Here is a 13,736-nt window from a genome sequence, read left to right on the forward strand (position 1 = left end):
AAACACAACTATGAGTCAAAAGTTTGTATATTCACAAAATCGTATTTTGAGTTTGACTTTGACTTTTTAAAGACGTACATTGGTGTAGCAATGGAAAAATAAAAAGGACTATCGATTTATATGTTAAAACTTTGTAATATTTTGTAATAAGTCTGTATGATAGAGTACTTTCTGATATTACATGTTTTAAAAATCCGAAAACAGGCTCAGAGATGCTTAGGTCGAAAGCTTAATAAGGCTGAAAAAAATGCTTGAGGGATGCTTATATCCTAATACTTAATACTGCTTATATACTGCTATACTACTATAATACTGCTTATATCCATACTACAAAGTAGCTTATACTTTTTTCATAGGCTCGAGGTAATGCTTTAGCATATGCTTAATTTTTCTCCATATCTGAACCTAGATATGCTTACAAGTGCAATGCTTATAATAAAAAAAAACATGTATGGTGACAAAACACGCACAAGTTTTTTTATTGAACGACGTGACTCGATACTTTCTTCCGGACACCCTGTAGAATAGGAAAAGAACAGTGGATTTTAATTTGAATTATGTTTCAGATTATTATTATATTTTCATTAATTTATACGATTATCAGTTACAAAATGATACTATATTTACATAATATACATATACTGACAGAGTGCTGAGTCAGCATAACTTTCGAGTTGTTTGTAGCCCCAAATCGTCCTCCATTAACACTTCAACACGCATGCGCTAAAACATGAGAAAGTAAAATCAAAATAACTAATAACTCTATACAAATATAAAAGTGTATCCAGATATAATTGGCAGTGGAAACAAGAATGGTTGTAACTTTTGATATTGAAATATAATTGTGGAGATGTGGGAATTTTTTTTGCTTGTTTAAGAGGGTCAAAAGCGCTATGTTTGAATGTATTTTTGATTGAGAAATTCGCGATTTTTAGCGGTCAAATTTGCGATTAAAAAAATTGAGCTTTAATTTCTATTTATGCTAATAACATTTATTTTTACACCAGTGGTAGTTCAACCTTAGGTAAAGAAGGTCAAATTTCAAGGCAAAAGGAAAAGTCCTTCGGAAGATATGGAACCCGAAATACCTTTGGTAGCACTTTTCTGTGAAACATCAAATCTCCAACTTCTTACTAAAAACGGGGGTAGTATGTTCAGGTATGATAAAGCAAATCTTTACTCAAGCTTTGTGAACAAAAGAATAAGACAATTTCCTTACCTGTTCCTTGACCAGCGAGTCTTTGAACTTGATCCTAGTGGGAATGGGCGGTAAAAGACTTTGAAGACGAACCGCCTTAATGGCTGTTTGTTGTGTATAAATCAAATGGTTGATTTCTGCTGTCTAAAAAGAATAGAATGGGTTTTTTCTGTTGAGTCTTTGATTCGTCAATTACGATATTCATATCGAAAACACCTTGGTGTTTTCCAATAGTGGTAAATTTCAAAAAAATTTCTCTAGCTCGAATTTCTCAAATTTGTCACTACCGGCGAAAACCGATATATATATATCTCCAAAGCTTGACTCTAGAGGAGTCATTCACAGAATTCCCTAGGGAATTTCCCTTTGTCCACTTCTTGGAATAATATTAGTCCCTTTTTATGTTTCATTTTTTTTTATTTAGTATTTTCAACACTTGCTCTCTTGAGGTCAGATCTCTGATCTTCACCATATATATGTGAAGAAATTCAAAGAATTTCTGTCCAACTATCTTCTTTCAGGAGATTTGGGTGGCAGAGCAGCATATGCATTTCGTCCTTATTAGGACTCGTCAGCACTGCATACTGCACCCTGGCTAGGCAGATCGAATTGCCTAGCATCTCACGCCATAAAACCAATTGTGGCGCAGACTGAAAGAACAACGAAAAGACTGAAACGTAATTCCCAGTATAGTAATAGAAAGAAAATTTTCAAGAAAGACAATAGTTCTTTTGGGAAACATGACGGCCTATCGAGTAACAAATTACTCCACATACCTTACTTTTCCTCAGCCAATAAAAACGTGATAATTATCTTGTCTCTAGGTAACTGTTGTGGAGTAATTAGTTATTCAAAAGACCGTCGCGTTCTCCAATTCAACTATTATGGTTGAAAAGTAGCTAATGTAAATTCTCAGTAAAAACACAGTACTTGAAGTTTCATGTTGTACAAGCATCACACTAAATCAGTACTTAGATATAAGTTAATGCAATGAGGTTAATTTACAATATTTTCTGGAACATCAAAACAACGGACTCTTATTTCTGACCCTCATATCAAACAAAAGCGAGGTGGCTGGTAAGTCGTCTAAATAAGTTCAAATAATACTCACAGCTAAATATCTGCTTCTTTGAACAGGGTGAAGTTTCTGTAGCTGTCTTTCTGTGTATTGTTTCCAGTTCCTGGCTTGGAACTTCTCGTCATCTAATATGTCATCACGTTCTTTAGCCTATTATAAGAGCAAGATCAAAACTGAATTCAACTCATTTTGTTTTGAATACAATTTCAATGATTCTTCTTGAACACATAATAACAATCAAATTAATTTGAAGTAGCTTTATACCGTTGGAAAGATGATTTGAGAGGGAAATGAATATAATTCATGAAAAAAAAATGACACATGAAGGATAAAAAAAATTTTTTGTCTTTTTTATTAAAATTCTTCTTTTTCCTCTGAATAGTGAATAACCTGCCAAGGGTCTGATCAGATGACTAATTATACCATATAGATATCATAAATAATTTTTTTTTGAAATACATACCGCCATTTTCAGCGATCTTTTCCATCTAAAACTCTTTCAAAATGTTTCTAAATTGAAAGAACAGTAAATTTGCGGTTTGTTAAAAGTCGTCCCTCCTTAGAAAATAATAATAACACTAAAAACTTCCACAAACTTGCCCCGCTGCTCATTGAACAACACACTGCTTCTGATATTTTGCGTCTCCTTTGTTTATACTGATAGATTTTAGGGGGAAACCTTCTGTTCTCACTCAAATATTTCCCCTTTTAGTATTAGAAAAATAAAACTTCTTGTAATGGTAAAACCTATTCTGTTTGACGTCATTTTTGCCCATCATCAAGCATTTTTAATGGCAGGATAATTTAGTAATACCTTGATAGCTCAAATATCTTCTAATTTTTCAAATATTTCCCGTTTGAACCTGCACATAGTTTTATGTTTATGTTTTATGTCAGTCAGGAACAGGCAGTTTGCACCCTAACTGGGTTTTTCCAAATTGGTCTTTACTGGGGGTATCTAAGGCAGTCGCAATGGCCGCATTAGGTTCCCCTTTTAAGTAAATGTTTTTATAGGTTTTTTCGAAGCGTTATAAAGAAATGAGATGGGGCATTGACAGTGTCCAACTTGCTCTAAAAATTAAACAATTTTAAGGCTTTTCACTTCAAACTTTCACAAAATAGTTATTGCTATAGGAAGCAATTTGAATTTGAAGTGTTTGTTGAAAATGCTGACTTCAAGGAAGCTGCCCCTGGGGGGGGTACTACCCTTGTCGACTGACGGGGGTGCTCCGCTGAGGTTCGAAAAATGGACCCTACATGGGACTCGAAATTTGCGAAAAAAGTGACCCTGAATGGGACTGAAATTCCAAAATTTTCTCAAATTTTCTACTTTTTCCCCAAATTTTGCAAAAAAAGGCACCCTACGAGGGACTGATTTTTCTGTTTTGGTGTTTTTAAGACCCTACCTGGGACTCGTGGAGGTTAAAAAAGGTACCCTGACCAGCGGAGCATCCCCGTAACCCATCTTGCACTAGTACCCCCCCCCCCACCGGAAGCTGCCTAACTGAATAATTCTTACCCACATACAAAATAAATAAAGGGAACACTAAAAGACTTAGGTTAAGCAAGGTGTACTTTATTGTTCTGTTATTCTCTCTTTCATTTCTTAGAAAAATTGCTGATTGTGGATGAAAATTACGTCACACGGAATCGGTCTACAATATATCTGCCGTGATCTGACAAAAGGAAGTAACCATCAATTTTTGAAAATTCATATTTTTGCAAAAATCAACTCCTAAGAGTCCAGCTTGTGTTTTCCAGTAGTTAAAATTTCTAGTAAAAGACTTCTTTTTATCAATTCTTTTTGGACAAAAATTTCATTTTATTTTCTGACAAAAGAAAGTAAGTCACTTACTGAGATAGGAGCTTGCATCAGTGGAGGCTAACATGCTTAGCCCTCAAATGAATGACCTGTCTGGTCATTAAAATACAACTACGCAGATCCGCTCGCAGCTCTACTCTACCATTTTTGTTTTGATTTAACTTTGTATTTTAATGACCAGCCAGGTCTTTCATTTGAGGGCTATGCATGTTAGCCTCCACTGATGAAGTTATATACCCAATCTCACGGTACTTCTTTTTATAGCCTGAAAAATGAAAATTGATTGCAATATTTTGCAGTTTACTTTCTGACAAAAAGAAGTAAAACTTTAAAATTTTTAGCTTGAAAGAGCTTGAGTAGAGTAAAACTTGTGTAGATTTTTCCAAAATCAAGATAGTAAACTCCTTTTAACTCCTTCCTTTTTAAATTTGGCCATTGGAAACTTGATTGAGGTAACCTCCATCCTTCTTGTTGATTGCAAATACATCATCGCGCCTGTAGCTGTAGTAGTGTAGATGAGGGTGACTAAAAAAACTACCATCATCTGCTCTAACTTGGGACTATCTGACAAAACATGCATGGGACGGCAATTCGGCCACCATTTCCACCGAACCTCCAAAGTCATTTGATTTCATGAGTTAGGGGTCACTCACATATCGATTCTTCCCACGACTAACGTCAAATTGACGCGAAGGGGTGGGTGGGTTAGAGTCTTTGACGCTAAGAAATTTCACCAGAAATATCGATTTTTAATACGTTTATTCCGTGAAAAATGTTACTTTCCATATTCTTTTCCTCCTTTTACATACCTAAATATTCGTTCGCTTCGCTATTTTACAGAAATTTTAACCAAAACAAACGGCCTGATGTTTACGTCTCGAGTTCCTTTTGTTCAGACGGTCCGCACGGCCCGGTCTTTTTTTTGTGAAATGCGGCTTTTCTGTTGATTATGATTATGGAGATAATTAATTCCGGCAACTTTCTGAAAAAAGTTTAGAAATTATCTCCATTATTTTTTAAGGGGACCCGTCCATATTCATTTGACAACGCAAAACGTCAAATTGACGTTATCCTCTGAACCCCTCCACCCCCCACAGATAACGTCAAGCGATGTACTGATGTATACCAAAAGTTGTAGCCATTTTTCATCAAAGTTTTCCCGTTCCGTCGCAAAGTCCGTACTTGGTTGTACCCGTGCGTGTATGTGTTCTTTTAACTAATGACCTTTATTTAAAAAGAAATTAAAAGCTCCACTTGGCGCTAGGTCCGTGCCGTGCTTTAGGCGTACCACCTTCTTTGCCCACTTGTGCGATGTGGTTCGCTCGATCGCGCAAACAATGAAAATATGATGTAATGATATCATAGCGCGAACCAATGGGATTATGCGAGCAGCAAATTTTCATGTACTTCATACACGAATATGTTTTCGAAAGCTTATAAAGTATATGGTTGGTGGTTACAAATATCCGCAATTTTCACAAAAAGGTATACCTTTGATTTCTTATAACGTCAAACCTAACTTTTGAAACCCCCCCCACCCCCTCATAACGTCAATTTGACGTTTTGCGTTGTCAAATGAATATGGACGGCTCCCCTAAATGTAAACTGCCTGAGCAAGCCGTAGCGAAATTAAAGATGGCTGACGAAACAAAGATGATAGTGAAGGAGAAAATTTTCATCGATTTTTGATAATTTTTGAACTTTGACATTAAGAGGTAGGGGTGGGGGGGTTTTCAAATTAGACTCAATTTGACGTTAGTCGTGGGAAGAATCGATATGTGACCCCTTAATGAACGACGTACTAAAAAATACACAATTTCTCTTTCCATTCACAGTAAGTGAAAATACAGACCAGATATGCAACAGTCCCATGTTTCGACCAACCGTCCCGAAGTTAGAGCAGTTGACGGTACTCCTACTATAGATCTTTTTTCAAAGAGGACGTCCTGTTGAATAATTATGTAGTCCAGCCATAAAAGCAATGATAGAGCCATGTATAATTACTGTATCATGCATATTGTAATAATTATGCATGGTTTTATCATTGTTTTTCTGCTGGACTACATAATTACGAAAGCATCCAACGAGGACCTTTTTTTAAATATCTGTTTCCCAGACATAGCCTTCCTGGAAAATTTGATCTGTTGGTCGAATATTTCAAAAATCTTATTCCTAGAAATGAAGATCTGTTTCTCCGCAAAACTTAAATTTTTAATCTCAAAGTATCTTTCCTAGAAAATTTGATCTGTATCCACAATTATCAGAATTAAAATTTTGATCTGTTTTCCCAAATAGGATATCTGTTCCCCTCTCCTGGAAATTTTCATCTGTTTCCCTTTCTTTTTGTTATTGATATCTGTTTCCCCAAGAAAGTTCAATCTGTTTCCAATGCAATATCATCTTTTTTGGAAACAGATATCTGTTTCCCAATTTATTATGTTATCTCCTAGAAATATTGATCTGTTTCTCTCTGATGACGTCATCAGCTAGAGCGGGGAAACAGATAGTTTTAAGGAAAAGGTCTCTCCTAGAAAATCGGATCTGTTTCCCCATTTTTCAAAAAAAGCTCTCTCCTGGAAAAGGGAAACAGATATTTCGGGGAAATGGGCTCGTTGGCTGCTTCTGAAATTATTCAACAGGGTGGCCTCTTTGAAAAAAGGTCTATACCAGACCCCCGCGCTCGATAGGATCGATCATCGGAACGGCTCGATGACGGATCGATATGTGATCGATGGATTACTTATCGATCCGGATAGGAGATCGATAGAGGATCGATACTCAAGATTTTTTTAAGCTTATGATTAGTTATCGATCTATCATCGATCTATCATCGATCTTTTATCGATCTTATCGACCCTATCGACTCTTTCTAAAAATCGAGCTCTAATATTAATCGATCTTTCTCGCTATCGATTACCTATCGACACCTATCGATTACCTATCGACACCTATCGATTACCTATCGACACCTCTACCTGAGGACGGGGTGAATCGGATACCCGGGGTGAATCGGATAATTTGTTTAATCGCCTCTCATACTTTACTGACGATGTCTTTTTCCATTCTGTTTTCAGATCCCGTTCACTGATCGATCAAGCTATCGGAAAAATATGGTTTCGAAGATTTGGAACATGTTCTTCGGAAATTGAAGAAGAAAACCTTCTGATTTTCGGACCCTTTTTTGAAATGCCGAATAAGAAATAATGAAGCGACCGTGATTGGAGATTTCTTTGGCATTGTGTTCTACTAAAGCCAGTTGTACACAATCTTTGGTTCACTAAACAAAAAACAATGTCTATTCTTCGTATTTTCATTCTAAAGTTAGGGCGGAAAATTGTTCGCGTTAAAACGCGAATCGCCCATTTGCGCCCCATGTTGAAGGCGTTGTTAAGTGATACGGAACCGAGAAATGGAAAGTAGTTAATTATTGAATAATTAAAAAATATCAAATGCCGTCATCATGTCATTTTTAATTACTACTGCCACACTATCCCAAGAGGCTTGTTAGTGTTCAGAGTAGCTAGGAATAAATGTTCAAATGTTAATAGTCACTCATTATCCATTGTTGTTCATGTGAATACAATGTCTTTGTATATTTGTATAGTGATAATTTGGGAGTTTATATGTTATGTATTATTTTCCAGAAGAAGATAGTGGGAAGGGTAAGGCTACAAACACTTTACAACAGGATAAGAACGTTTGTTAAAGAAATGGACGCCTCGATCTCTCGTCCTTCCTAGGAAATGTCTTTGACGAAAGGGATTATTTCTAAAGGCTTGATAATGAGACATGGTACAGTATGAAGCAAGACATAATTTCCCGTTCGTTCATATGCTGTTCATTCTCTCGGAGGTCTCGCATCTCTGACTTAAATCATCTCTGACTCTGAGACAGGGGTGCAAATATTTCTGCAAGCGGAAATTGGAAAAAGGGGCAAAAAAGTATGACACGGTGGAGCCCCTTCCTAGTGGAACAATTGGCAATAAATAATCGGCCAGGTGAGAAAATATGCCCCAGACATTTAAGAACCCGAGAAATTTTTATTTTCTATATTCCTTACCATTTTTTTATCCTTCATTTTCCCAAAGGGTATAAAAGTTCTTATCGGGCACTGAGAGAGACAATGTTATAAAGTATTTTCTTTCGCTAAGAAAAGAATAAAAAGTACATATTTTCCAAATAAGAGCTTAAAAAGTTTGCTGCCAACTACGAGTATACTATGCATCTGAACATTGAATACCATATAGAATTAATACTGTCTCCTGTCTTTGTGTTCATGGCGATTCCACGCTTGTTCTGAATTCTTTAAGTGCCACCTCGAGTGCCACCGTAATACCCCTGTCTCAGTAACTCAGTGAAATTTTGAAATCGACCATCGGAGAAGTTATGAAACAAGTAAAACGTTACACACACCGGGTCTGTATTTGTAATCTCTTAATTCTCGCTGGAGTACGGTAAAATTCACTTTTAAGCATTATTCCTAGAGTAGAATTCATTAATAATTTTTTTTCGATTTTGACCGAGTTGACCTTGTTGGCGTAGAGGTGTCAAAATACCAACAGTTCTCCAAGGGCCATAACCTTTGATACAAATACTTTTGCTTGCTTCGTTTTTGTATTTTTGGAATCTTCCTTAAATTCTGCGTCGATCGGTAGGCAATTTGTACGCACTTAAAGAAGAACCAAGGCCAGTGGAGCCTCTGAAAGTCAAACTTTCGATGAAATTAAATGAAGTCAAATTTCTGAAAATGGCTTGACAGTGAACGTGTTAGAGTTAGGTCATTCTTTGTAATTTTTTCACCGGTTTCCATCGAGACGGGATCTGTGACCGGGTCACTGATACAGGGGTGTATCATACGTTTTCTGTTATCATTTTGTCGACAAATCTTAGAGTTAACTAGAGCGTTATTGATAATCTTCTCCCTCTCTCAAGTATCTAAGATTGTTCAGTACCACCTGAAATAACGGGGAAACAAAAATATACGATGATCAGGTTAATTTCTCTACTCTTTTTATCGGCTCAGCTATATCACACCCAGTATCGCTGCGTAACTGGAAAAAGTTAGCTTTCCATGGGGCATTAGTAGAAGTCCAGTGGATACTTGAGACAGGGGTATTCTATGGACGCTAAACGTCAAAACAACGTTCTTTTATAACGTCCGTAAAACAACGGGATATGTATTCGGGCGAATTTTCTATTAACTTAACCTAGCCTGTGAATGTGAAGAAATAAACAGAGGTGTGGGTATGCTAGACTCTTCTGGGATTAAAAGAAATACGCACCTGCTGGGTATGATATATTTCTGCTTTTAAATTCAATGATATCTATCGTAACCGCGGAATATAACGACCATATAACTAACGACCATGTGTTTGTTGACTCTATCGGTCGATGCTTCGATGAAAATTTGATATTTTCGTAAGTTTTCCAGTTTCTCTAATGTTCTTCTTTTTTAATCATTTATTTACTTCTCCCTTTTCATTTTCTCTGGAACGAAACGCAAGCGTTAGATAAAAAAACAAACTTGGATTTAGCTAATGTAGTCAGACCTTTCAGAGACGTTTTATTTTCTTACATTGCACTTTCTATCGTGCATTCAACCAACACTTTTCATAGCGCACACTAATCAAAATTTTATCATCAATGATACTAAACGTACTACCCAAGTATATATCCCTTAGGTATTACATTTTTATGACGCTCCATCTAATGAATAATTGCTTTGTGAAAATTGCATGAATTCAAATTATAACTTCGGCAAAACGTAATTTTTGAAATATGGTATTGCTCCACCACAAAATATAGAGAGACTTTGTTTATGTTCCGAATGGCGCCCGTCAAATTCTATCCACTTCACCCCGAAACGAGTGACTCGATTTTCTTGTATTCGATTGAAGATTGTTCCTCGTAGAAGAAACTTTTGAAAATGAAATTTCTAAACTCACGAATTAGACCTCACTCGTCAAGTTCTGCGGTATAATTAGGTGGTAGGTCTCGTCAAGAAGAGGCAATTTGCCCAAAACCTTCCAATTCTATCCGATTCACCCTGTCCTACGGTATCGATCCAACCAAAATATCGACCGTTTTTTTATATTGATTAATCGATGCATATCGATCTAATGGCGTCAAACCGGATTTACTTATCGGTACTTAAAATAAAAATTAAATAAGCTTATTCGAGGATTTACGGGTTCGTTCGATATATGATAGATGCATAATCGATTTATAATCGATGAATAATCGATGCATAATCGATTTATAATCGATGCATAATCGATTTATAATCGATGACGAATCGATTAACGATCGATGACGAATCGATTAACGATCGATGACGAATCGATATACTCGATTGAAATACTAGCTCGATAATGGATCAACGAAGGATCGATACTCAAGACTTTTTAATGGCTGGATCTTCCATCGATCTCCTATCCGGATCGATAAGTAATCCATCGATCACATATCGATCCGTCATCGAGCCGTTCCGATGATCGATCCTATCGAGCGCGGGGGTCTGGTCTATATGATGACTGACTGACGACGACTGGACTGGTAGTTGTTTGGCCGGGTCGGTGTGACTTAGAGATAAAGAAAAGGACTGCCTTTCGATATTGAGTGCTATAGTGTCTTTGAGGAAAATAAACTCACCTGTTTCTTTAACTTTAAATTGCCAATGCATCATTGCAGTAAAAAGAGCATCTCAGATCATCTCTTTTCAGCCGCCATCTTTAAAAAATTCTAAATCGAAAGTGGAATTTTGTTTATTTATGCTGACGACACGCTGACAACAACTATACCGGAATAAAGGGTGTTGTTCCGCTGTTTTGTTTCTCCGAAACTTTACGGGCACTTCTCAGCCAACGTAAAAAGAAGGAAACCGAAAAGGGCACGACGAGCAGCAAATGAGAAAATAATTTTTCCAAATAATAATAATAGCAAGAGGCAGTTAGAGGCTGCTGGCATCCACCACTAACGGACTGTAAATACCGAGCCAGCGCTCTCAAGGGTGTTTTTTTCCCATGCATGTATTCACCCCGGCCCGGGAAGTGCCCACTTTGTAAGCACAGAATTGGGTAGGGGGGGGACGTGCCTTGATCAGGGTCCATTTTTTAGGCTCTGAAGATATCTGACAGTGTCCCAAATCCGGGGGGGAGGTACTTAGGCAAAAATTTTGTGCTAGGTATGTGCGGACGGTAAGGGTCGGTCTTTTTCACCTTTTAAAGTCTCCTGCCGTGAGTATCACAGCGCGAATAAATTCGAGCTGTGAAGACAAAGTTTTTTTTAAATATTTTCTCTTTGAAAACTTGACCTCTGATACTCAGGGTAAAAGTCTCCTGGGTCGCAAAAATCGCAGAAAAATTCAAATTAGTCACTCTAAGAAGGGTCGAAAAATTCACGATATCTAGGAAATTTTTTTTATTTATAGTGAAAAATTGTAAAAGAGTCTCCCTACAATCAGTGCCAGAATATATTGGCACTTTTTGCCTAATATATAGTCAGGTAGAATAGCATAACTACCCAGACAAAAATGGAGTAGAGATGGAATTTTGCACAAAGGTCCAGGAACATGTCAGGAATCACCAAAAAAAAGCCTCACCCCAATGAAGATGGGAATACCCTCAAATCCATAATGGCGGACATGGTACTTTTTTCTACAATTAATCAAGAGGGGACCCTTGATAACTGATTTTTAATTGTTTTCAAATGTCAAAAATAACTAGACAGCGAGATTCCTCTCGATGAGTAGATAAAGAAAATGGGGTCACTTTTGAAATTTGGACCACGTGATCCTGAGATATGACCTCTAAAGTCCAAAAAATGACGATTTTGATGACGTCAGCATTTTTACTGAGATGGATAAATTGGTACTTCGACAAGCTCATCATGTAGCCCTGATCACGGGCTTTCAGAAATGTTTAGATCAGCCGTTGGCGAGATATAACGATTTTAAAATCGTTTAAAAATAAAACGCTTATTTTTGCTGAGTCAAGACTCGCCAACAGTTGGTTTAAACATACTAAACCATATATTTTTCTAAAAGCCCATGATCAGGGCTACATGACTAGCTCATCGACGTTCCAATTTATCCATCTCAGTAAAAATGCTGACGTCATCAAAATCGTAATTTTTTGGACTTTAGAGGTCATATCTCGGGACCACGTGGTCCAAATTTCAAAAGTGACCCCATTTTCTTTATCTACTCATCGAGAGAAATCTCCCTGTCTAGTTATTTTTGACATTTGAAAACAATTAAAAATCAGTTGTCAAGGGTCCCCCTTGATTAATTGTAGAAAAAAGTACCATGTCCACCATTATGGATTTGAGGGTGTTCCCATCTTCCTGGGGGTAGGGCTTTTTTTTTGGTGATTCCTGACATATTCCTGGACCTCTGTGCAAAATTTCATCTCTACACCATTTTTGTCCCGGTTTTGGCAGTTTATGACCTAATTCTACCTGACTAATATGTAATATCATTTTTCGAAAATTGAAGTTCGAGCGAGAAAATTTCAGGCCTTCAACTTGATTTCATCGATTATTTCGATCTGCTGGGAGGGATTTATTGGTTTCTAGGCTATATTGCAAGTCCTACTGGACCATTTTTGAACTTTTGGATCCTCAGATCCTAAGGTCCTTCTAAGTCTTAAGTCTAGCGTTAAAACTCAGAGTTATAACTCTACCCTTCGAACCTACTTTAGAGCACTTACAAATCGATTGTGGTTTCAAAACACCCCAGTAAATTTCCCTTTTGTGCCAAGTATTTTGTGACTGATTGTAAGGGTAAGGGATTTTTCAAAGATCGAAGAAAATTTTCAAAAAAGTCTTACTAAGGGTCACCTTTTCAACAAAAATCATTCTCTTTACTAAGGATCGGTTTTTGAAAGCCCCATACCCGCACATACCCCTCATCTGCCAAAACCCACAATTCATGGTGCTAGAATTCTAAAAAACTTTAAAATAGCCAAACTTGCAGAAATGTTGATGTGTGTTGATGACACATAGGAGGGGAAGAAAGGACCTTATTCGCAGCAATCTAAAATCTTACTAAAACGAAGTTTTTCAAATTTGTCAGTGGGTCCAATTGACCCTAAAGTGACTCTAAATGGGTCCAGGGCACTCAGCTGTGACTCTCGAGGCCAACCCTGACCCAAACTGGTAGTGACCCAATAAGCGACAAATACGTCATTAAAGAACGTCACAATACGTCACTAAAGAACGTCACATTTTCGTCTAATCAAAAAAATGGTTTAGGCCCTCCACAACCCCGACCGAAAAAGTGAGTCCACCCCTCCCGGATTATTTGAATTGGTTCTAGCCATTAAATATCCACTACCGGTTGAAAATTACGCATGCGCAGTATTATGAAATAAAATTGCGAGAAAGGTCCTTAGATATTATGAATCTTTATCGATTTTTTGATGACGTAAGCTACAATTGGCAAAAATTGATTTTGGCTTAAAAATAATGTATGTCATCAATTTTCGGAAGTTTTTTTTCCTTATAGTTGCATTTTCATAATGCTCCAATCCATGATATTCATGACGTAATGTCTTATACGGAAGCACCCTAAATAGCCAGGACGTTTTGCCACTATAGTTTTAGTGTTTAAAATTCAAAAATGTGGCAAACGCCCGGTC

General features: G+C 37.0%; 1 protein-coding gene across 1 annotated transcript; it reads right to left on the reverse strand.

The window, feature by feature from the left end:
- Positions 1 to 555: 555 nt before the first annotated feature.
- LOC136813832 (uncharacterized) lies at positions 556 to 10,871 on the reverse strand. The gene is made up of 5 exons (XM_067070319.1): positions 10,750 to 10,871; positions 2,740 to 2,786; positions 2,310 to 2,426; positions 1,220 to 1,342; positions 556 to 723 (listed from the first exon to the last, which is right to left on the reverse strand). The coding sequence occupies exons 2-5, from the start codon at positions 2,743 to 2,745 to the stop codon at positions 658 to 660; spliced, it is 312 nt and encodes a 103-aa protein (XP_066926420.1). The 5' UTR covers positions 2,746 to 2,786; positions 10,750 to 10,871; the 3' UTR covers positions 556 to 657.
- Positions 10,872 to 13,736: the final 2,865 nt, after the last annotated feature.

This window comes from Clytia hemisphaerica, unplaced genomic scaffold, assembly GCF_902728285.1.
Source record: "Clytia hemisphaerica strain Z4C2 unplaced genomic scaffold, Clytia hemisphaerica genome assembly, whole genome shotgun sequence".
NCBI lineage: Eukaryota > Metazoa > Cnidaria > Hydrozoa > Leptothecata > Clytiidae > Clytia > Clytia hemisphaerica.